This window comes from Zootermopsis nevadensis, unplaced genomic scaffold (assembly GCF_977971745.1).
Source record: "Zootermopsis nevadensis isolate Lab colony 2312 unplaced genomic scaffold, Znev_1.0 Znev_ptg000017l, whole genome shotgun sequence".
Lineage (NCBI taxonomy): Eukaryota > Metazoa > Arthropoda > Insecta > Blattodea > Termopsidae > Zootermopsis > Zootermopsis nevadensis.
This window is the reverse complement of record NW_028259149.1, coordinates 6,968,594-6,993,650: the sequence shown is the minus strand read 5'-3', so window position 1 is coordinate 6,993,650 and position 25,057 is coordinate 6,968,594. Positions and strand designations below refer to the sequence as shown.

Below are 25,057 nucleotides of genomic sequence, written 5' to 3'. Positions count from 1 at the left end.
TCTCACTTTATGTTAGCAAAATATTTTCGTACAAATTTATGTGTTAGAAAATTTATTTATGAACTTGTGTTTGTGGTGTGGTCTATTAAAACACATCGTGGAGAGATTGCGGGGAAAAAGATCAGAGTTAGTCGAGGATCGTTCTCGAGATATAGTCTACTGATCTGCTAAGATCGAGTTAAATGTTCTGTTACCGAATTAAAACAGTGCATGTAGGACTAATACTAAACTGTTCGTATAGTCTACCAATCCTTTGCAAACACATTGTTCGAAGATGATTGTCTTCTGGGATGTTGCACCGTCTGGTGTCGTATAAATTGACCGACGTTTCGGAGGCTCTTACCGCCTCCATCTTCAGGATGATCGGTCAGTTTCTATGAGACACTGAAATCTCAGATTATGTTTACAGTTTAGGTATGAAATTAATTCGTGCCTCTCTTTCTCTGTCTTCGTTCTGTGAGTGTTTCAGCTGTCTGCTACAGTGAGATGTTCTTGACTGTTCAAGTGCATTCTCTTTGTCCAGCTGTTTATAAGTGAAAGTGATGTAATCCTCACTGTAAATGTTATGTATTGTAGAGTTCATTAATTCTTCTCATTTCAAGATCTTAACAAAAGAAGTCATCTAGGACTATAAATAGTTAATACAGCAGACAGATCAATCGATAAAATGTAGACTTACGATTTTCGTGTTGTCACGTCTATTCATTTTATCACAAATTGAACGCATCATGGAGAGGATGACCGTACATATGTTTCATTTTCCGAAACCACTGACTGAATTAAGTTTAAATCTGGCGTCAGAAATTTGCATACACACAGAAGAAGGCAAATCACTTCTGTATCACCTGCCTAAAAACATATATGAAACAGGTCCCAGTCCGAGAAAAGGATGGAAGGATCCTGTTCATAATATGTCGCCAACTTCCTGTAATAAAGAAGAACCTCGGACAAACTATCGCCAGTATCCGATGTAAATGAGACTGAATGAGTCCTAATAATAAATTTTGCCAACCAGTTTTGGTAGTTGATAGAGCAGAATTGATTAATAATCAGTCACAATCCTATAAATGAAATGATGTAGTCTGACACAGTCCAGTTGAATAATGTGCATCAGTAAGATGAACTTTCCTAGCCAAAAAATAACTTTTGATAAGGAAAGTGGTGCTTGTGGTTCTCCACTGTGTTTATTTTTGATGGATCCCCAGTGATTAATTGAACTAATTCCAGAATCCTCCTCCTTTCCTTGTAAATGAATGGGATATAGCTTCTGGTCTGTACTGACGATGTTAATTTACTTAGTGGAAATTAGTTTAGAAGTGAATACGGAGGAGACTAAGGATGTGTTTTTTCTCATCATTAAACTGATGGACAAAATGTTTCTGTTTGATTTTAGTGCATGAAGTCCTATGTTGAGTTTGAAATCCAAGAAGGAGCATATGACATATCCTGCCCTGATGCCCAGTGTGAAAAACAAGGAGTGATCTCATTATCGGAAATCGAAATTCTAGTCACCAAGGAGTTACTTGAGAAGCATAACAAATTCCGTCTAAATAGAGGTGAGTGCCGAAGAATGAAGAAATTGCTCTGTTATGAATAAATGTCCTTATTGTTCCATCTGTCCTTCATCTGCACTAAAATGCTGTCATATGTGTGTAGTCATGTAAATCACCGTTTACTGTGTTGTGATGCCATGTATTCTTGTAGGTGGTTACCGATGACAAATGTATTGCCTGTGTTGACTGCTCTCAGAATTCCACATGAAATCAGAAAACTCGTCCAGTTTATTTTGCAGACTTTTAGTGCCTGAGATAGCTGCTGGAACTTCTGTCCCTTTTAAGATACGCAAATTACTGTTGGGAATGGAACTTCATTTTATTCTTATTTATACATAAAGTAAAGTAAAGTTTGTCCCGCTGTGTGTCGTATAGGCGCTTGGGGTGAGTGGAGGTATAGCTCCTCTCTTTCTTGACCTCGGCACTAGATGGGGGTGAGTGGTCAGCATCACCCCCAGGAAAGGACCCCGGTACCCATTGTAGAGGAGGCCAGGTGGGCCCCAGAGCCGGTCTGGAGGCAGAGGCTAGAGGAAAAATCCTCTGCCCCAGTCGGGGTTCGAACCCCTAGTCGTCCAGCCCGTAGCTAGTCACTATACTGACTGAGCTATCCCTGCTCTTTCTTATTTATACATGGTCACTGTAAAATAGGAGCCAGCATAATGTGCATTAACTCTGGATAACAAGTTTGTAAATATGTCTTCAGCAGTGAATAATTCTTGTGGGTTGTAACACATGGCAGTTTTTACACGGAAAATTAAAACTGAAGTACTTAAAACCACCAAAATACATCTACTAAGTAGTTGATTTTAATAAAAATGAAACAAAAAATGTTGGAATAATGAACGTTTGAAGTGACGCAATGTTTGCCATTAGAAATTTCTTTTAATGTATGATGAAGTAGCTGACGAGTCAAGTGTCTGGAATGACTAAATCATTGTGTGATGTTTGAAGAGGAAATAAGAAGAAGAAAAAGAAAACAATTCTGCAGGTGTGTAAACTGTACCAGAATTCACAGAATTTCCTCATGTGTTTGCAAATTTCAAATTCTAAATGTACCTGGAGTATCAGATGGTGATTTTTTCATGGAAAATGTAGTCTAAATCAGGACATATCTTATAGTTTGCATTTTCCTACAATTTTCATCAGAAATATGGATATATCTTACATAATGTGCATCTTATGTTTCTGAAAATATGATCCATCAAATTATAAATGGAAAATGTCACTAGAAAAATCAGTTTAATTATGAGTTTCTTAATCACTATGAGAGTTCTGATATTTTTGTGTGAAGATGACTGTCTTCTGGAATGTTGCATCACTGAAACACCAGTCACTTTCTACCAAACTGCATGGTGCAACATTCAAGAAGACAGTCGTCTTCGTACATGAAATCTCACCTTGTTTTTCTTTGTTTGTACAGAAGTGGACATTGATGTGAACAGGACATGGTGCCCGCGCGCAGGATGCGAAACTGTATGCAATGTTTGTGGACCTGTAGAGCGCTGTCTTCCCCGAAGTGTCCACTGCCCAACCTGTTCATCAGACTTTTGTTCCAATTGCAAGAACCCTTGGCACTTGGGATTTTCTTGCGAGGAGAACACAAGACGCCTGGCCAAGGAGGGACACACAGATCTCATGGAATCGGGCATTCCTTTTGATTCTGATCTCATCAAGTGTTGTCCCATGTGCAATGTTCCTATAGAGAAGGATGACGGTTGTGCTCAAATGATGTGCAAGCGTTGCAAGCATGTCTTCTGCTGGTACTGCTTGGCATCGTTAGATGTAAGTCCAGTGTAATTTAAAATAGCTTCCTTTAAAATGGGTGCAGAGCAACACAGCCAATTTTTAGTTTGTGTTTTATTCAAGAGAGACGATTTATCAAGGGTGAAGGAGGTGAAAATGAAGTTTATGTGCTGTGTTAGACACTTTTGTGGTTGTAAATACTGATGTATCCAGTATGAGAATTTGAAAAGAAAATATAATAGATAACTATTCCTCCCAGCTACTAGCTGGGATAAGTGATTGATCCTCTTACTTCAGGGTTTAAGTAATTAGTCTGGTCTTACTCAATATCAACAACAGTTATGAAGAACTGGGTATGGAAAATACTACATATCTCTAGTTTACTCGCCCTCGGTGGACTAGTGGTTAGCGTGCTTGCCACTGGACCCAAAGTTCACGGGTTCAAACCCGGCCAAAGTCAATGGATTTTTAAGGGTGATAAAAATCCGTAGCCGGTGGTCCCATGTCGTAGATTTCTTCTTCTTCTATGGCTCTCTGCTCCATATTTGGTCCATGGCCTCCTCAATTCTCCTCTTCAATGTCTGAGGCTTTGATTGAGGTTTTGAAACAACTTCCTTTTTACAGTGCAAGATTGTTAGCCTTGCGACCAACCCCCAACCTGAAGGACCAGGGTACCTGTCTTAGTCTGACCTCTCCCCCTCGACCAATCTGGCTAAGGAGGCCCTACCAGTAGCTATGCTACCACCAGCATAGTTCTTGTGTCATAGATTTAGAGCATGCAAAATAACCTTACGAGCATGAACGAGATATTTCGTAAGCAAAATTGAGCCATTTGTCACCCATGTCTGTCCTGATTCTCTAATAGATGGCAGACAAATCAGGATTGAGTAGAAATTGTGCAGAGTCAGTGGGGTGGTCACTCACTACTCACAGATGCACACTTCAAAGACTAGGAAACCCCCCACATGGGAGGAGCCAAGGCCCAAACTCGGGCTGTAGTGCTATTGGATGGATGGATCCCTAGTTTACTGTATGAGGAGTGGCAAAGATTTCATGAACAATATAAGAAGATAAGTGTCACACTGATTAAATGATAATTATTCTTTTCTGTTTATATTTCAGGATGACTTCCTGCTTAGACATTATGACAAAGGTCCATGTAAGAACAAACTTGGTCATTCTCGAGCATCAGTCATCTGGCATCGGACGCAAGTGATCGGGATCTTTGCTGGCTTTGGAATCCTGTTGCTGGTGGCATCGCCGCTACTTCTGCTAGCAGCACCATGTATTGTTTGCTGCAAGTGCCGCGTCTGTAGCGGAAGTAGCAAGCTGGATACAGAGGATGAAATGCAAGAAGAATCAGCATCTTGAAGTGAAATTTGTTGTTAACTTTACAGTTTTAACATTATTGAGCCTTTTTCAATTTATTAAATATTCCTTCTGTGACAGTTTGACGAACTATTACACTTAATGTAGACTTATATATTTGTAATATTATATGAATATAAATACAAAGAGAAACAAAATGGCACATGTAAAATTCAATGACTTTGTGGCCAAATAGGGTGATTGCAGTGATTGTATTTGAAACAAAGAAGACTAAGTCAAATTAGGTGTCTTTTATTTAAGAAAGAATAGAAGACAATACAAAAAGTGTTCTATTAATATTCATAGTTAAGAATCTATAATGTGCACTGAAAGTATGGATTTATTATGGAGTGGTTATCCATGCCATGTTTGTGTTAGTAAAGAAGACCTGAGAATAATATTTAAATTCAGTTGATTACAGTATTTAACAAGAAGAGATCTGACTGTGAAGTTAAATGATTTGGATATTGTCAAATTATCCTGTATACATTTATTAGTTACTTGAGTTTCATTATTGCAACGATAAAGCAATGCAAATAATGAGTCAATTTATGTTTGCTGTATTTGGAGGGAATATCTTGTGTTCAGTTAATTTAACGTTCAGAGTAGCTTGTGAACAACCGCTGATGAGTAGAACTGAAAGACTGTTGATCCAGTTTAACTACAAAAGGAAGAAGCATAATGCTTGTGCAAGTAGTGTTCAGCATCGTGTTACTGTATGAGATTAGAGATTATTTCAGCAGTGAAGATGCCAGATGCAGTCTTTTGAGTTGTGATGATCTGTAGTCTTGTAGATGGTTCAGTGAGGTACTAAAATTTCCAACAGGGGTAAGAGAAACCTCATATGTTGTTCCATGTTTGATAATCTGATGTACAGTGTGTCCACAAAGTCTTTTCGGGGTTTTGAAAAATTGTGGCGCGTAAAAAAATTGAGCTAGCCACATGCGGTTTGCGGCAGATTACAGTGAAACCCTGGAAGTTTTTTACTGGCCTCAGTAGAACTCGATGTGGGCTCCCTTGGTAACACGGAGAACGTCCAGACATGTTGCCATGTTCTGTGTCCGCTGGAATAGCTGATATCGCATTCCTGATACTGGTCTTCAGGTCATCAAGTCCATTAACTGGTGTTTGGAACACATTGCTCTTGACATAACCCCACAGGAAAAAACCAGTGGTGTTATGTCTGGTGAATGTGGAGGCCAAGGCATTGGACCGTCTCTGCCGATCCATCTTCCTGGAAATGTCCTGTCTAGGTACGCGCATACCTGCAGACCCCAATGAGGTGGAGCACCATCTTCCAGAGTTTCACTGTAATCTGCCGCAAACCGCATGTGGCTAGCTGAATTTGTTTGCGCGCCACAATTTTTCAAAACCCCAAAGGGACTTTGTGGACACACTGTATTTAAGATCCTATAACTTGTTATGTAGTTTTCTTTATGGATGAGCTTCCTATACCATAAATGATTTAAGTAGTTATTACCACTGCTAGCATTTCAGTCTAGAAGTCTTTGGACAGGTGTGAATCATAGGTAGTACATTCATATTTTGTCTGTTGTTACTTGATCCTACATCGATATTGCACTATAAATTGTTACTGCGTTATGAACCATCCATGAAATTTCTACTGGTCACATGTACTACATCTCCAAGAAAATATCTTATCACTGTGCTGCTGTTGAATACAATCCTGAGTGGGTATTAAGTCATACTTGTATTCTGTAGTACATTTACATGTTAAATGAACGTCATTTGAATATCATGTTCTGTGCATGAACCCAGGAAGTTTTAATGATTAGAAGCTCTTGTCATGTAGAGTTCTGTGTTATAAATCACATTCAGTGAACTTGCAACATTGAATTGTTATGTTACAAAAAACATATGTAACACCTAACTGCCCAATAGCACGGGATAATTCTGATCCTCCTCAAATGAATTTAAAACAATGCCTGCAATTACTGTCAAAATGTAATAATTTTTCAATTGGTGTACAAATCTGTCCTTACCATGGTTAGAAAATTTGCTTTCTTGGACAGTGTCTGTATGAAGGGTTTATTGAAGTTCTGAGATTCTGATTTAACTGGAGAGACATGTAGTATGTTAACTTTGTCAGTATTTGACAGATATTGAGGTTCTAAAACACATTTTTGTGTTAAAGGTTTCAAAATGAATAATTTAACATGTCATCTCAAAATTCATATCTAAAATCTCTGGATGCAAGTACATAAGCTTGAGAACTTGCATGTTTGAACATATTTGTTTTTGTTTAATAAAGGAGTTAATTTTTGCAATATAAATACTTCTTTTTATTTTATGACTGTAGTCATTCAAGCACCTTTGTAGATTAGTTTATTTGAATCAACATTGTCTTCAGTTATGGTTGGTTCTTCCCGTAAGTATACATTAGCATATTGTAACTGACTAAAAAAAAGATGTATCTTTTAAATTCTTCTAAAAAAATTAATATTTTCCAATAATTTTGTAAAGCGTGTTTTGCAGCCACTTAGGACAGATTTATTCTTTATTTGATGTACTGTTACTTTTAATATGTTGAGAAGCTAATATACACTCTGTTAAATTTTCCATATTTTATGTAATTCTTTGGAAACAGTTCATCGTTGGTTTTAGTACATAGGAAGGTGTTACTCAGCGCTGTATTAACTACAGATGTTGAATGAAACAGGGATGTATATGCATGTGGAATTGGGAGATATGTCAAAGTAAAATTACAAAAACTTTGGATAATTGTCAGTAAATTTCTGAAGGAAGTTTAGGTGTATATACTTTTTCATTTGCTATATTTCAGCACCAGAATCTCCACTTTGTTTCATTATTGTAACAGATCCTATGTAACCCTTAAAATTAAGGTGTTATGTTCCTCTGAAATATTGGTAACCACTTGCAAGACTACAGCATCACAACCCAGAAAACAACAATCAACAGAGTTCTACTGGATTTATCATAAAATGGTGATTAAGTGGTGTTTTAATTTTAAAGCTGTTTAGTGGTTTTTCTCATATACCAAATGTGTAACAATTGTCCACAGGTATATAGTTTAGTTGGAGGTCAGTGTTCAATTCTTGTTGTATTTTGATTGTTGACCAACAAAATCAATTACAAACTCATCTTTATTTGTGCATAAACAATTGTAGATTAAATGCACACTATGTACATAGGAACATGTTAAAAATGTTTGTCCAGTAATCATATCGTCACCATTTGTACATTGGACTTGTAAAAATAACATATTTCTTTACTTCTGTAACAATGACCTACAAAGATTATTCTGTCATTTATGTCAGTAATTATGAATATTTCACTTTCAGAAAGAAGACTTTATAAGGCATTGTTATTATCAACAAAGTGTAATATCGAAATAGATTTGTTGTCATTTTATTGTCATCACCTTTACTGTCACAACCATGTGCTTGAATATACTCTTCCTTTGACATTTCTATGTTGGCTTCAGAATGGCAGCTTGCTATAAAAACAGATGCTGTTCAAATAAAACATATCTTTACAATTTTTAGTTATATATTCAGAAATATAAATTTTGAGTAAAACTCCTATTTTACAGATCCTATTTCCTGGTCTCAATAAGATGCATGCTTTGAGAGCTATAAAGAATTCTCATGAAACAAATTTAAAAGATGTTTCCCCCCCAGATTTTGCTATTTAAGATTTGCAGAGTATTGATCTTTATTGATAATTTTGTATCAGTTAAAGTTTAGTATGTAATTCTTGTTTCGAGAAGAATAATGCATTATTATTTTGTTTACCAGCTGTATGTCCAATATTGAATTGAATTTCATAAAAGATTTGATGCAGAGGCTTCAGATTATAATTATAGGCAGTTAACAGTGGTTTAAATTTTCAACATACATTCCAATGAAAAATTTGATTATGTGCAGATATGATATGACTTTAAATTTAAGACAGAACCATAATTTTGCATTTTTAGTAATTTGCTTTTCTTGCTGTCCTTACTGACACTCATATATTGGCCCAAGTGTGAAGAACAAACTTAACCATTACTCCACTTTATTTAACCAAATTAAGTATTGGTAGTATGTTAATGATGAGGTTCTCGAAAGTGTTCCATTTATCTTTTGGCATCCCAGTATAAAGATTTCCGTCTTCTGGGTTGTTGTTTCTGAAACGTTGGTTAACATCGACCAGACTACACAGCGCAACAACCCAGAAGACGGAAATCTTCATACTCACCACTGTGAAAACCTCAAATCTTACATCCCAGTATAGTTTGGTAACTGTTGTTTGACTGCTGTTGCATTTCACAGGTGGGGAGGGCACTCTGTAAGGTGTGCCATGTTGATTAGGGCATTTGCTTCTGTATGCTCCCTTGTGAAGGTGGTCTGCAAGACAGTCATATCCAGTACACACCATTCAGCATGGTGTGCATTGGTGGTTAGCAGGATTCACGACCCATCAGTACATGGGTTCGACCAGGACGACGACATTTAACGCTCCTGCTGTGACCCCCATTTCGTGAAATGATGAAAGTGGAGTAATTGGGATGCCACGGAGAAACCCCGGAGGAAAACTCTGTGATGCCTGGACCACGGCCTTGCCATCATATCCAGTTATGAGGCAAAACAAGGCTATAGCTTTTATTGTGGTTTCAGAGATTATGCTTCTCTTGCTGAATACTATGTTCTGGTTTCTGCTTTGAGGTTTGGTTGATTGATCTTTAGATTGTTTGACAGAAATTTCATTTCATTATTTATGTTGCACAGTAAGTGAAATGACATTACTTGTTTTGCACAATTATTCCACAGATCCTACAATGGGTCTGACCCAACTTACATGATAGATAATACTACTTACTGAAGTCTAAATGTTCATTAAACATATTTGAATCATCTGTCTTGCTTTTATTTTTGTAATATAGTCTTTTGATTAATACCTCTTTTTGAGTTGGTAAATTTTAGGTTTGAGTGGTATGGACTGGATACAGCTGGCTGAGGATAGGGACCAGTGGCAAGCTCTCGATAACATGGTAATGAATCTCTGGTTTCCTTAAAATGTTGGGAATTTCTTGAGTGGCTGAGGGACTGTTGGCTTCACAGGACGGACTCAGCTTCATGGAATAATTAAAGAAGGCATATTTTAGGTGCTTTCAACATAGCAGCTCGATTGTGGCTTGGGAAATTAATATTTTTTGTGGTTTACTCTGTTATGAATTTTTATTCGTCAAAATGTTTTGTGCATTATTAAAGTCTGTTAAGCACACCATTTTATTTTATGTTAAAGTGGGCAAGAACAAACAAAAACTATGAAAAATATTTTTATAAATGTTGGATTATTCTACCAGACTACATGGTGCAACAACTCAAAAGACAGCAATCTTCATAACTTTCCCAAACCCAGACTCCCCTCTACCTACAAAACGTAAATCTTTTCTTCATAGCTATTATGCAATTTATTTTGGTTCAGTTTGTTACAATAAACGAACCAACTAGATGACGTAACCGTTACCACAGAATTTATCGACTCCCTACACCGGACGCTGTCCTGGGCCAACAAATTCCAGTCACGTTATCCTTTTTCGAAGATTTCAGTTTTTACCAGTGACATCTGCTTACAATAATTACAATCATTCCGCACTATCTCGTTCGTAGTATCTGTGACCATTACGCTAACAGATGGCACCATATTTTTGACATGAAAGTCAAATAGGATCCTAACTTACGATTTTTCTTTCCCCCTACTTATTTGTTTGGATTACTTATAGCACTTAATTAATATATGTAGCTTTCCAGATTCTTATAAAGCAATATTATATACAACAAGAACTGTGTGTTTGATTACCCATATAGAGATGTTCCGGTTGTGATGCGTTTGGCTCAAAGTGTCTGAAAGACAGTGCCTTTTTTAATGGGCGTATTGTCATTTGTCTTTTAATATTGTAAATAAATTTGCCCATTCGCCATCGAATGTATTTTTAAGCTTCAAGACTGAAACATATCGATATATTGTCTTAAAAATTATTTTATGGCTTCTCAAACATACATTCATTCTAAGAATTTAGTGAAATTTCAAAACTTGTGACAGAAGAGAGTCGATCGAAAGTTTACACATCACTTGAGAGGAGGCAAATAGTCATTTTAAAATGAGGTAAGTGAAGTAGCAAAAATACAAATGTGAATCACACTAATGGTTATAATTTCAGTGATGTGCATTAATATATTATCGTTTCTAGCTTGCCAAGGGCCCAGATGCAATCCCTGAATGGAAAACGACAAAATTCCCAAAGAATGCAGCAAGAAACATCGCCAACACAACATGATGACTTAATAAGATACATATGTGAATGTAAGTTATCTCTTGTGGTAGATATCTCGAGTTTACACTTTGCATATTTCATCCAGTTTTTACAGTATTGCCATTGTACCTTTTATAAATTTGTTTATTTTTATTTGTAAACAAACAATAGCTGTATGTAACAGTAGTCATATGTAGTGTTATATACTGTTATAGGTTGTTTCATTATTAAGGATGGGTAAACAGGTCTGTTCGATACAAGTGACCACAGCTTTAAAATAGCATTGATGTGGGAAGTGTAAAGTACAAAGCAAAAACCATTTATTTTCCATGGAGAATTACATTTATGAAGACAAGAAACTTTTATCTTTTGCCATTTTCATACATTTAACAACCACTCAGCTTTAAATAAATCCAGACTTATGATGCACTGAAAACAAGGCTTTTTTATTGACTTCAGAAAAGTAATTAGCTAGATTGCTGGTGATCAGACAGTTGATATGTGGGTAGACACATAGAGATAAATGGAGACATTCCATGAACTTTGATATTCAGATTGTGGAACAAAGCATTGTACAATACAACACATTTAGGAATTACTTGAAATGCAGTGAGCCTAATATGTCATAAGAAGTTACAATATGATAGATCTATTTTTGACATTTGAAATTTAGTACTCTGTTGGTTTCACTTTATAATGTAGGACATGACCCACCTGGTCATATGTCCTTATGTAAATATGTTTGTGTTTGTTATAACACTTTTACATCTTTACTTTCTTTTAAATTATACAACTATATCCCATTTTTGCTACCACTTAGTTTATAATTTATTTGTAATATTTCATCAGTTACATTTTCCATTTCTCAATTTACATGCTTAAGATAAATCTGTATTAGAATATTTAATTGTCCTTGTATGTATATATACATGTATTTACACAATGCCTGAAAAGTGTTGCATAACTGATGATAATTAATGTTTCATGTGTCATATCTTTAATTAGTAGTAATTGTTTGGTGCTATTGGTGAAGTTGATAGTTATTATGATATTTTAGTTGGACATATATTTAAAATTATACCAGTATAAAAATTAAGAAACTAATATTCTAAAATTGACTATATTTTGGAGACTGACTGTGTCAGCTTGTTCAACAATGCTTTAAATCGTCTGTTCGTGTAAACCCAATTATTTTGATGGGGAGATTGCTGTATATTTTTGACCTTGCATAGTGGACTCTCCTGTTCGGTGAGCTGTAAAGATACCAATTGATCTGTTAGTAGCAAGTTTGTGTTTTGTATTGACTTTTGAACTTCTGAGTTTTAAACATCTTTTTGTGATCATTTATATGCTAAAAGAGCCAATAAGTAAGTTCTCATGAATACAGATAAGACATGGACTTTTGTAAAAAATTCTGCATAACTCATTTGAGCACCTGCCATGATTCCAAATATTTTCTTTTGGAAGAAGAATTCTGTATTAGCATCAGAAGAGATACCATTTGTTGGAATAATTTTGTTTGATATTCAGTTTTTTCCTAGGATGTTAAATACATTTGGTTCTTGTCTGATTGCTTGATTTCTGACGTAAGTTTTTTATTAACCTCAGTTTGGCTCTTTTGTTGTTTAGCTAGTATCCAGCATGTGATTGATACAGCAATGTGGGAACAGCCAGTAACTAGCATCCCTTTTAATTGTGATTCATATTTTGAAAATTATTAGTTTTGTATTTAAAATAGTTTTGTATTAAAATTATTAAGATTTATATAATATCTTTGGTTTGTTATTCAATTCAAGTTTGGCTCTTATTGGTGATTTACCTTTGAATGCTGTATTCAGTATTTAATGTTACCATTATTTTTCTTGACACTATGTAGTCTGAACTACTACATTATCATTAAATAGACCACAAATAAATATATAAATAAATAATATAATTTTTATGTTTGTAGCATGGAACACAGTATCAAGGGAACTGGAGAACTTTAGTCAAAATGGTGCTGACACTAACAAAGGTAAAAATGTTTTTCATATTAGTATCAGTAGATGTCATTCTCAGGGAGGTGTGTTAATTTTATTTTACTTTATATGTAATGTTTAAAATGTGCTGTGGTGCTGCTTCTGTAAGCTGAAACGTATGGAAATGTTAGCTGTGACAAACTTGTTGCTTCTCAGATATCCCAGTTAATGGTGGGTTACTTAATTGGATAATCATTGCTGAATCTAATTTGTTGTGTTGTTTATTTTTAAGACCTTAATGTATTTGTATGAATAATGTTTTTCAATCTGCTTTTCAGTGCACTGAAAATATAAAATAAAACAGAAAGGTGAACATAACTGAAACAAGACAAACACAAGAATTAGAACTAAGAATAATCTTCCCTAGGAAGTTTTATATAAATCTGATTACATATCACTAGAATACAGAAAGTCCCAAAAAGGTATATACACAATGTACATATGTGATGGTTGTGTGTATACATCTTTTTGTGACACCTGTATAACCAGAATTGTTGTCCTTATAAGAAACTTGGTCTAATTGTTGGAATCTTCAGTTATGGCCATGTATCCAATTAAAAGTATCATGCTTTAGAAACATGGAGGCTGTTATATGGCAGGTCAGATAAGGTTATGGTTTCATCATATCATGTATAGATTGATTACAGCCAGCACTACAGAAATCTCATTTCTGTTTGGTAGAACAACCTGATTTCTGTATAAAATGGGTAAGAAAATCACTTACCAGTGGTTTAGTACATTCTGTGGTTCAAAAAAAGATTAGATGCAGGTTTCTTAGCATTCCTTCTGTACATGTTATAAAAAATATTAGAAGTTACAGTGATTCATAAGCTATCATCCTTACATTAAAATAGTCTGTGTGTTGTTCTGTATTTTATATTTTCTGAAAGAACGCCTTGATGACTTCAGAAATCTGAACATACCAAAACCTAAGACTCTTCATTATTTGGAGCTAAAATGTTTTTGCACATACTTTGGCCTGGAAGAATGTGAAGGTGTTGGGGGAGGGGGGGAAAAGTAAGCAAGGAAACAGAACATCCAGTGGTGCCAAATGTAGCATTGTGGAACAATGGTTTTCATTGAATGCAGATTGTTTTGTTAAATCAGTTCCACACCTACCTTTCCCATCACAAAACAAGGTACAACACTGTGCAAAGAGCAGATATGAACTTGCAACAGTGCAGTTTTGCTGCTGATGCTTCTGCCGCATGGCTTGTGAACAGACTGTGCCTGCTGCTTATCAGCTGACCTCCTTTATGCTGATTGCATAATTTGACTCATCCACTAATTATAATGAACAAACACTAGTGTTACTCCCTCCTCATAAGTTTGCTTGATGACAATGTTGTAATCTGTTAATTGCAGAAGGAGTACCAAGAAGGAAGGTATCCAGTGGAATGAAATTTATATTGAGTTTTATGAAAATCAGTGTTTTTTTCCTCAAGATATGGTGGACAGATACATGTAGCATATGTATTATGTGATTTTTTACAGGAGGTCCAAGTGTTTTGTACTATGTGGAACAGGAACCAAATCCACAGCTGAAAGGTAAACAGTAAGATCTTTATCAGTACTCATGAGACCGAAAGTTTCTAACACTGCTGGTATGTCAAAATTATTTTGTGAAGAATTTCTTAACATAATCGGAACACTGTCAGAAATCTCCAGTCTTCGATGAGTTTCTGTTTAATTAGTGACTGAGAGTTTCATGATATCATTTAGGCGTGTTGATACAGTTTAGATAAGTGCAAGGCATCCGAGCCCAAGAAGCCAGAGTCTGCTTTATGTATTACAGCAGTAAGAAGACGTGAACTGTACCTATCATTGAAGATGACAAAGTGTAAGGGGGATTTTTCATGTTTTGGTCTTCTGAATTCATAGTTTTCACATAAGCTTCTTGCACTGATATTGTGATTTGCCCAAAAGTGGTTAAATAAATTACTAATGCATAAGGAGAATTATGGCGGAAGAGGATTAAGTTATGAAACCCGCCTTCATAAATCGTGAACTTGTCATAAATTTGTACTATAAAATGGTAAATGTGAAAAGGTTTCCTTGTATAAGTAAACTGCAGATGTTTTATTTTTTTCAGTCTGTTGTACATGGAATAACTGCCAGGAGTAAGAAATGATTAGCAAGTTATAGTTGTCTTTTTAAAACACATTTTAAAAAATATTGTATTAGTTTTGTCATGTTTGTGTGTTCAGTTGCCAGAATTACCTAACCATTTTATTTAACTGATATGGTTAAATTTTGTTCAATATAAGGGCTACTTTACTTAATGTCATGAAAGAACTATTACATTTTTTAGTCATTTGGCTTGAAGAAAGGGCACGTCTATTATGTGAGCATTACCACGTGTAAGTTTAATTAATTTTAATATTAAAGGGCCTAAGTTATCTTTTATGTGCATATTCTTAGTTCTTTGGAACGTCTTAAATAAACATATAGTGATGCATAAAGTATAAGACACAACTTGGACAATATATTAATAAGAAACAATGGTTTAGAGAATATCTATAGTCTAATATCAGTACGTATGTAGCATGCATCATTGGAAGCATTGTCCAGGCTCTTGCTTTTGCCCCGCCATCTAGTCTGAGTGTACCTAATTCACAATGCTTTGTATATATGCAGTATGTGCTCTGTAGTGATTGCCTTTTCATCATTTGTTTTTAATCTTCAGCTAAAGAATATCGCGGCCAGTGAATATACAAAATTGTGAATAACACATTTTTCTTTAAATATATTTACTTGGTTGGAGTAGAACATTGTGAGTCAACCATTGTTGGGAACTGTATGAAATGCAAACATGCTGTATATGGTAGCTATGTTACTGTCTATTGTAATTGTGTTGTTTTGATTGTTAGGAGCATTTTTCATTTCAGATTTTGAACCATTTGATCTTGAAGCATGGTGGGGGAAGAGAGTGGTGCAAAATATTACCCGTACCCAGTCATCGTAGTGGGTAGGACACATTCGTCTCTTGCATCCTGTTGCCAGAAATGTGTCCGTTCATAACGAGGACATGGACATCTGCCAAGTATTACTCTGTATGGACTTTGCTGCATTTCAGTAAAACATGCAAAAATTTGCATATGATTTTGACAATGAAAAGTGATATCAAGTGGGAAGAACTATGAATTAATTTTTTTAGGTGCAGTAGGATTTATTGGCTATCAAAGCATTATTACAATCATTGTCTCACAGAGAAATAATTTTGGGGCAATATAGTAAAGTAGGACAATTTCTTAAATTAGTGATTGCATCTGAAGTGAAAATTCAGATGAAAGATGAAATAATAAGTTAAATTTTGACATCATTCATTTGTTTGGAATGGAGTTCCCATTGTTACCTCACAGTTTTATAAAAAATTTAAAGGTATTTTATTCCTTAAATGAAAACAATTGTCATATTCAGTCTAACCTTGTCAGTATTCTCTTTAGCATAGTTATCATGTGTGTTGGAAAGCAGAAGGATTGAGGAATATTTAACTTTTGGAACACATGACACATTCCTTCCATTCTTTTATTACTTTATCACATCAGTCAGGATTAACTCATGTCAGCTGACATTTGACATTTTACTCTGGTACAGTATTTTGTTATTTGAGTTTTAATGTAAGGTGACATTTGTTTACCTGGATATAGATTATCTCGATTGTAAGTATTCTTTAACTTTTATATTCTGCAAAATGATAAATAAAACAACATTCACAAACAGACGGAGTTCACAAGTATGTTTTATACTCTTTAACGTTAATTAAGAATTATACGCATCAAATTGTAAAAGTTACGATATAATTAAAACAGTTGTAGGTAGAAAATGAATTATTGTTGCTTCTCAGTGTACATTTGCTCCTATTTGTAATTTATTATAATTTTATATTCAAAAAATGATTAATCCTATTTCTATATAAACATTGCAGTGAATTGGCGTTGTATTATAATGTGAAGAATTCAAATAAGATACTTTTAATTTACCAATTTGTGTGTTATTTTTATTCTTCTCATACTGTTGCTTGATATAACTGCCAAAGAGGAATTTTTAACCAAGAATCGTTATTTTATTAGCCTGCTTTATTAATTATGTATTTTTTTCACAGAGTTAATACACATAGCATAGGATGTGTCTAGTAGTTACAACTACTACGCTGATTTAAATTATGTTTTTAATTATGGGATGTACATTAAAAGTTACCAGGAGAATTTAATTTTTATTGGTATTGATAGGTACAACGTGGACTTAACATCGATCTAATTGACATTCAGCATTGACACATTCGCTACCTTGCTACTTAATGGGGTTTTAAATGCCATTTTCAGTGTGCGGATGTTTTTAACATGAATAGAAGAAACCTAAATATCTTAGAAACTATTTTAACATCTTTCGCTGTGCATTATTTTTTTCACCATTTTCCTGAAATAATGATCTTTAAGGTAATAATATGAACAGTTTTCAGTATATATATTTTCTCAGGTGTTACATAATATTTTCATACAACTTAAAATGCTTCAAACTAAGTATCAGCAGACCTACAAAAATTGCATTTTCAGTGAAAGAAGTCGAATGACACAGCAGAAGAAGGTTATGTCTTGATTGTGGACTAACGTTGAATGTCATATTATCTGGTAATGGGATGCTTGTTAAACTTTAATTAAAAATCACAGCATTAGGGTTAAATAATTGCATGTAATTTTTAAGTTGTGTGTAATACTACGTTAAGGTGTAATATCTTTTACAGCAATTCATTTCCATGTAAATTGTTTGCTTTTTCACACTTTGCATTAGCCAGCTTCATGTTTTCTTCTCTAAAGCTTCCATAGTTGGTTGTTCAGAAGAGTTTTTATTTTGTACTTTCTAATGCTTCTTGTAGTATGTGTCGTGTTTCATTTTGTCCTGTTCTTTGTTAGTCTTTCTCTTACTTTCTTACACATCCTGAGTGTTCTGATATTCAAGTAACCGAGTTTCTTTTGATATTCATTAGCATTCAGAAGGTTAATGAAATTTTGTTTCAGATTCTAGAATATATTCTCATTATCACTCAAGACAAATAGATGTTCTTTTATTTAGTTTTCATTGAAGAAGTGTTATGCATTCTTGAAGAAAGGGTCTTTCTTTTTCAAGTTTTTTATTAGGTGCTTGAAGTTTGGTTTTGAAATCTGATAATTAAGAATGTTGCACTTCCGATTCACTCTTGTATGTGGCTTGTGCTTCTTGCAGTCTTATCTCGATATCTGCCCCTTTAGTCTGTAGATCTGCACTTTTCTCAAGTACTTGTTGAATTTCATACGTAGTCTTTTAGTCTGTAAAAAATAAACTTGCATTAGGTGTAAGTGAAAATAATTTGAATAATAAAATAAATATCACTGCACAAAGAGAGAGCAATTTGTTGTGGAATTAAGAGTAAATATAAGTGTACCAGGCCCCCAATGGAGTTGGATATTGAACTGCAGGTTTCATTTGATTGCTATTGTCTTCACCGTCACTGTTGTTTTGTTGGAAACAAAATGAAAAACCCTTCAACTTGTTCCAAAGGTCAAGGAAAGAAACTAAAAACAATGTATTAAGGATTATTTTTTATGTGATAGTTTTGTTACAAAAATTGATTAGGTTTTGTCAATTAGATTTGTATTGAAGATAGGGAATCTGAAGATGATGCTAATAGTGAAAAGTGCCACTAAAATTATGAGAGCAGCTTTCTTTCATCTGAATACATGTGTTTCTAAAAAAATCTGAATTTCAATCAATAACAGAAATTATATATATTTATTTTTATTTTGTACATGGTAAAAGGTAAAGTTTCTTCTGTTTCTGAGTGTACCAAGCCATGAATGTGTATGGGGCACTGGAGGTAAAAAGCTCTGCCTTCTTAACCTTGATATCTCGAATTATTTTGTGTTGATTTGATTTGTGGGAAGATGAATACAAATATTTACAAACTCCAAAGGAATAGACGTTTAGGTTGAATGAAGTGTACTGAACTCATTTGTTGAGACGGTGTTCTCAAATGTTTCGTTTTGTTTTATTTTCTTACGTGTTTTAGGAATGGTAGTAGACTATGACAGGTGATGAGTAGGCGGGCCTTGGAGGGGGTTGAAAGGAAGGGCCTGTCTGATAACGTGACGTGATTTTATTCAAGGACGTGTGTAGGGAAGTGACGGTGAATCATCGTTTCACTCAATCGAAAGGTGTTGCAAAGTGAGTTACGTGGAAACCGTAGAAATCAACAAGATCCACGTGCAGTGCGGCGTGTTAGCTGGAAAATAATATCGTGTTTAAGATATGTTTCACAATAAAAGTTGTCTTTGTGACTAAGCACCTCGCCGTGAAGGCGTATAGCGGAATTTCAGGTAAAACTCCACGCAACGGAAGAGGGTGGTTAGGTCCGCGCAGTGACTTCTGTACCGCCGAGTAAATAATCGTGGTCATGTAGATGGTCGAATCGGTTCTGGTTCTGTTGTCCGGCTTTCAACGCAATAAATAATATGGTGGTGCCTATGACTGGTTCGAACATGTGCTTGTAGGATTGTGATCTTCAATTGGTGTTTGTGATCGAGATACGGCCGAGCAAACTGCTTACTTGCTCAAGGTAAGAGCATATTGCATATTTTAGCATTTTTATTTTATATTTATAGACCTACAGGTCGAGGTTATCTTGCCAGAAGGCCGTATGGATAAAATGATTTACTGAAGACTAAATTCATACGTTTATTTGTGTGACTGTTCATTATTAGTGTTCATACGCCCTAATATTTCTGTATTCCTGTGTACAGGACCATCAGCATTGCGCCCTTCTGGCATGACATACATCCGACTATTTTATGTCGTTAGACCAAATATCTCCAATTATGAAAATATGTTGATACGCCCTTTTGATATGAAGCAAGAGCAAGTTAGTTTCTAGCCGGTGTGGTTTGCATGCACTGACATTGACACGCCACAAATTCCGTGTAGCAATTTCACAGTAACTTACATTGATCATCTGTGGTTCAGAATGTACAGGACTGGCAACTTCAGAAATCGCTACAGTAATAATGTTCGCACGATGGCCTGTTTGAAAACAGTAATATACACAAAAAACTTTTACATCTAGATTTCTCATAACTTACATTTTTAAAGAAAAATATTAGTAAAAAAACTTTGTTTCGAAATTGCGCAAATAACTACAAATCGCATGTTGTCAAAAGTCAAATTTAAGAGATAAAATTAATGGAATGAAAGTTTGCTCAAGGGCTGGACTCGTCCAGATTATCATAGATCGAATCTTGGTCGAGTTCCAGATTTTTAGTGCTTACAATTTTAAAAAAGGCCTATTTGAGAGATTATTGTTATTATTATGATCATTGTTAGTATTATTTATCTACATGGGAAAGAACCTGTAATTGTGTGATTACTACTCTCCTGCTTCATATTCATGAGGTCTTAGGTTCATTTCTTGGTCGGGAGATTGGCTATCCTGATTTTTTTTTGTAGTTTTCTTAAGGTCGTTCTCGGTGGACTAGTGGTTTGCTTGCTCGGCAGTGGACCCAAGGTTCGCGGGATGGACTTTTAAGGGTTATGAAAATACGTAGCACAACTTCCTTCGAAGGGGAAGTGAAGCAGGCGGTCCCATGTCGTAGATTTACGCAAAAGAACCTTACGAGCATAAACGAGATGTTTCGTATACAAAATTCAGCGGCCATTTCTCTCACCCAAGTCTCTCCTGATACACTACTAGATGGCTCTAGCAGACAAATCAGGATTGAGTAGAAACTGTGCAGTGGCAGTGGGATTGTCACTCACTACTCATAAATGCACACTTCAGAAAGACAAAGAAACCACCCACATGGGAGGAGGCCAATGCTCTGCTTTGGGCTGTTGCGCCATAGAGTCAGTCAGTTTTCTTAAGTCCCTCCGGACTGACACTGAGATGTATCATCAAAATATGCCACTGCCGCTGTAAGTCCTTCCCTTTCCATCATTCGTACATACTTTATCATAGCCAGGTTAATGATGATTCATGATCTTCAGATATCGATATAGCGTTGAAATGTAACATGATCTACACGACTCCTTTTATGTTATGGAAAACCAGTACAGCCTTCCATTTATCCATCCGTGTTTCTGTTCCTTGGATCAACATACGCATTACATTTGTATTACATTCTCCTGTTTAGTCAGTACTTCGTCTCTGCCACTCAGTAACTGCAGGTTGTAACGGGAATCTTGTTCCAGAACCGACAGCTTGTAACGCATACTAGAAATGTCTTCATTATGCTGTTGTAAGCTCGTAGTTAGCGAATGAATCCTGGAGCTGACAACCTCCCATAATTCCTGCTCTTTCTGATATACAATGTCTTCTTCATTTGCAGCATCTTCCGAATTTATGTTTAAATCTTCGGAACCAAATTTACATCAGCGTTTTACGTCTGCCATGCTGCATAACATCTGTATCTTCATTTAGTACAGTTATTACTACAGTGCAAACAAATTACAGCTTTATCACAGAACTAATTTGTAGTTTCGTCAAGGAATCCTATAATATATCTAGGAGTATTATCTCTATTATGTTTGCGTTGTTATGATAGCTGAGATCACTGTGTATCGACTTTGTCTTACTTATAAAGCACCGATCGTATATTTTCATTTACTGGAAATGAGAAAAGAATATAGGATTATACTGTTCTGATATCATGAGATAAGATGGTGGTCTTCTGGATTGTTATATTGTGCAGTTTTCTGGCTATATACCAACGTTTCGGAGACAGATACTGCCTCCATTTTCAGGGCTGAAGTGAGATATGTTAGGAAATGGATGGTTTATGTAAGGTTGGGAGAAGGATCGGTTCAGGTCGGATGAAGGGGAAGTTTTCTTTTTGGAGATGTTTTTATTTCTTCTTTCATAATGTGAATATGGCGCAATAGCCAGAAAGATTAACTTGTGAGCTGAAGTGAGAAAATACTAGCGTTACTGACACTTTAGGATACGGAACTGTTAAAAGAACCAACAGTATGACAGTAGTATTTTGAACTACATTATTAACTTTTGCTTTAGAGAACTGTAGTTTTTTTTACAAATATTCAGGAAAACTGTGATTGCGTATTTTAAATTTGATTTGACTCTAGAAACGTTGTGGCCCATTATCCTTAATTGCATCAGCCCAAACTATTTGGCGAAGAGTACACACTTTTAGGACGAAGACAATTTTGTTTATCAACATGGCTGTCATTCGGTTTTATAAATAATATTTACTCGGGGGCCTGCCAGATACAGCTTTAGTATTAGAGAAACTATAAGGACATTAGTTTGTTCTTTTTGCTCATTTGAGTAATGAATATTTTAAGTATACGAGGTGTTGAGAATATTTATTCCATTACGGAATTTTGTTGTTTCTCGTTTCCAGAGAATTCCTGGATTCATCAGGCGGGAAGTGATACAATTTTTGCAATATTCTTTGTTTTTGTTGTTGTGGTGGTCTTTTGAATGCTGAAAGCACACAACTAACTTTACACCCAATGGAAACCAAGATTCGACAGTCTCTTTTGAATGTTTGTGTTGTCTTCATTCCAGATTTGGAACTTTGATCCCACGTTCAGTTTGCAGGGAAGAAATGAAATCTTTTGTTCATTATTAGAAATAGAGGCTGGAAAGTTTCTGCCTTGCAGGCTAGTACCGTCTTAAAGAGTGTATTATTGCAAGAGAACTCGATTCAGACCAAGAGTTTTTGATATGACGAGATGTGTAAGGAACGCTTGCCAGAAATTGATTTTATAACAATTTCCGTTTGAGGCGAAATGATTTCATTTCCCCTCGAACGTTCGCAGATTCTCCGTGTAGACGAACTGTGATCTAGTATAAAGCGGATTACCTGTCAACGTGTTTTGAAATACTTATTCTCAGGGATCAGCGAACGGACTCATCTGCTCGTCCGTGATGAGTCATAAATCAACACCGACGAGTGAAAGTCTTTCTATATAATGTGAAATGGTGGTTAATATGTTGGTTTTTCGGTGAACGTTTGCTGTTAAGGGACTCTGGGCGTTATGGGATGATAATATAACCATTGCTTGCTATTGAGGAAGGTATGCAATGAGTTGTAGCTGTACACTTTAATTTGTGGGGGATACAGATTGAATCTCGATGAACTTACTGGTTATCTTGACTCCGAATTCAAAATCCACGCATTACGTCAGGCTGAAGATGCTTGCAGGATGTTCCTCCAAAATTGTAGTGTCTACCTGTAATTTCTTTCTTGATCTCCAGTGTGCAGGATCCATACAAACATTCTTGCCCAACTCAGGGAACTTCTGTGTAATGGATGATATACTTGAAAGAAGAAAGCAGGGCTAGGAAGAATGTTGTTTGGAGTAGCAATACTCCTCCACAAGTAGCCTTTTGATCAAAATAATTAACACTGAATTAGCTGGCTCAAGGATTCTCGGTTCTGGGACACGAATTCAATTTTTGTCATTGTCCTATGACGCTTGAAGGAAGCAGTGTCTAGTATAAACCAACTAATTGCACTTTTTTTGGAGCGAGAGAGGTAACATGGCATGTGGATTTTGTAATTGAACCTTCACAACGTCTGGGTTCAGAGGGGCTGCATCGATCGCAATAAAGGTCCCGTTTCCCGTCAGTCAGTTGTCTGACAGACCCATCCATCATCCCTGGCAATCAAGAATTACAAACTGGTCGGCCTTTTGCTTGTGTAATATTACCTTTAGTGCTAAGAGTCAATGAGCCATTACCGAGTAACTACACTTGAAATGTGCTGGACCCGTAGAGCAAAACCTTTATCAAGACCGGAATATTCAGACCACTTGCGATGTCGGATTTAATGACAGTCCCTAAGGAATGCATGAAGCTAAACCCATATTGGCAAGCTAATAGTCGCTAAGCTATTTAAGCCATTTACGAAGTGTTATGGGAACCGAAATTGCATTGCCGTGTAATGAGCTAGCTGAACCAAATCCACACAGCCCGTTTATTTCAAATGTCATTCTCCCATCAGCACTTGCGTCTCCAAAGTGATATCTTACATTCATGTTTTATCTGCAGTATTTTTGTTGTTGTAAAATTACAAACGAAGCTAAGGTGGAACCTAGGATGGGGTCTGGCGGAGTTTCGTGGGAGTTTGGCTTCAGTCGCCGTGCAGACGTTTTCACATTTAATTTATTTTATAAAGCCATTCTATGAATTGTGTACCTAAAATACGATTTGCAAAGACAATGTCGCAATAAATTTGTTACTGTTTAACGCAAAACAGTTTAATTACCGTTAAATCTAACGACTCGTGCGTATTTCTAGTTGTGCTGCGATCCCTACGCATTTGTGAAACGTCGGTCTACTTTTACGAAACGAGTTACTTAATTTCTTCATCATGAGGGAAATCGCCATGATGATGGAGGTTGTAAGCATCTGTGAAACGTCGGTGCACTTCTACGAGATTACAAGGCGCAATAACCCGCAGGGCTGTCATTTCCAAATTGATCACTGTTCAGTAATACCTGCATGGTTTCTCATGGGATTTGTATCTGCTCTTACTTTGAGTAAGAGACCGAGACTGCAGTAGCCGGAAAGAATGACAGACTGTCTGATCCATCTCTATAAAACGTCTGTGGAATATAAAGTATCATCAGAAGATTTAGTACAGTGGAAAAGTTTGACAACAGATGGCAAAAGTTATTTTGTATTCCACAGTCCACTTCCAGCATAGGATGCTGGATACTTAATTTGCCACTGCATACCCATGTCTCTGCTATTAAAATATTTATATTTGTATAAAATGTTGGAATTTTACTAATGCGTGAATAAATGTGGCCTGAAATGCTGTGGCAAAATTGAAAGGTTTATAAATGTATTTTAGACTAAGAACTACGTGGAATATGATTGCCAGAATTTCCGAAGGGAAGAGGAAAGAGTTACATGGGAGATCTAGTCGTAAATGGAAACATATCAATATTCGACTATGAAAATATTATTCAATTTGAAGTTAGAAAAAAAGAATTGTTTCTTGTACAAATTAAATACGTTGTTTGAATTTCAGAGGTTGTATAACTCGAATAATATTGTGTGATCATGAATGGCGACTACATTAGGATTATGAACGAGG

At 35.7% G+C, this 25,057-nt stretch overlaps 3 protein-coding genes and 2 long non-coding RNA genes across 8 annotated transcripts in view; 3 read left to right on the top strand and 2 right to left on the bottom strand.

The window, feature by feature from the left end:
* Positions 1–8,184, top strand: part of LOC110833226 (uncharacterized) — a 108,783-nt gene extending 100,599 nt beyond the window's left edge. For all 3 annotated transcript variants that reach the window (XM_022071018.2, XM_022071019.2, XM_022071016.2), the window contains exons 4-6: positions 1,394–1,556; positions 2,974–3,335; positions 4,419–8,184. In XM_022071018.2, coding sequence (XP_021926710.1) covers positions 1,394–1,556; positions 2,974–3,335; positions 4,419–4,667 — 774 coding nt within the window. In that variant the 3' untranslated portion in view covers positions 4,668–8,184. The remainder of the gene's footprint in view (positions 1–1,393; positions 1,557–2,973; positions 3,336–4,418) is intronic.
* A 2,311-nt stretch (positions 8,185–10,495) lies between these two features.
* Positions 10,496–16,684, top strand: LOC110833231 (MAPK regulated corepressor interacting protein 2). 2 transcript variants are annotated; one of them, XM_022071024.2, is made up of 5 exons: positions 10,499–10,796; positions 10,882–10,994; positions 12,896–12,958; positions 14,457–14,510; positions 15,851–16,684. In XM_022071024.2, exons 1-5 carry the CDS (start codon positions 10,792–10,794, stop codon positions 15,925–15,927), a joined length of 312 nt encoding a protein of 103 aa, XP_021926716.1. In that variant the 5' UTR covers positions 10,499–10,791; the 3' UTR covers positions 15,928–16,684. The 2 variants fall into 2 exon arrangements, with proteins under 2 accessions (XP_021926717.1, XP_021926716.1); XM_022071025.2 differs by lacking the exon at positions 14,457–14,510 and having other exon boundaries at positions 10,496–10,796.
* Positions 11,248–14,172, bottom strand: LOC147873637 (uncharacterized). The gene is made up of 2 exons (XR_015535473.1): positions 13,687–14,172; positions 11,248–13,244 (listed from the first exon to the last, which is right to left on the bottom strand). It is a non-coding gene; the product is annotated as an uncharacterized LOC147873637 (long non-coding RNA).
* Positions 16,685–17,412: 728 nt separating the features above from the next.
* Positions 17,413–19,132, bottom strand: LOC147873636 (uncharacterized). Its single transcript, XR_015535472.1, has 2 exons — positions 19,000–19,132; positions 17,413–18,268 (listed from the first exon to the last, which is right to left on the bottom strand). It is a non-coding gene; the product is annotated as an uncharacterized LOC147873636 (long non-coding RNA).
* A 96-nt stretch (positions 19,133–19,228) lies between these two features.
* The window catches only part of Nmdar2 (glutamate ionotropic receptor NMDA type subunit 2), a 212,855-nt gene continuing 207,026 nt past the window's right edge, over positions 19,229–25,057 (top strand). Inside the window, exon 1 of the mRNA XM_087350245.1 lies at positions 19,229–19,554. The gene's annotated coding sequence lies outside the window, so the exon portion shown is untranslated. The remainder of the gene's footprint in view (positions 19,555–25,057) is intronic.

Excerpts from the sequence above, each read along its gene's own strand:
- LOC110833231 (XM_022071024.2), top strand. Across the intron at positions 12,959-14,456 it reads TGGTGCTGACACTAACAAAG|GAGGTCCAAGTGTTTTGTAC; the intron begins GTAAAAATGTTT and ends GATTTTTTACAG. Across the intron at positions 14,511-15,850 it reads ACCAAATCCACAGCTGAAAG|ATTTTGAACCATTTGATCTT; the intron begins GTAAACAGTAAG and ends TTTTCATTTCAG.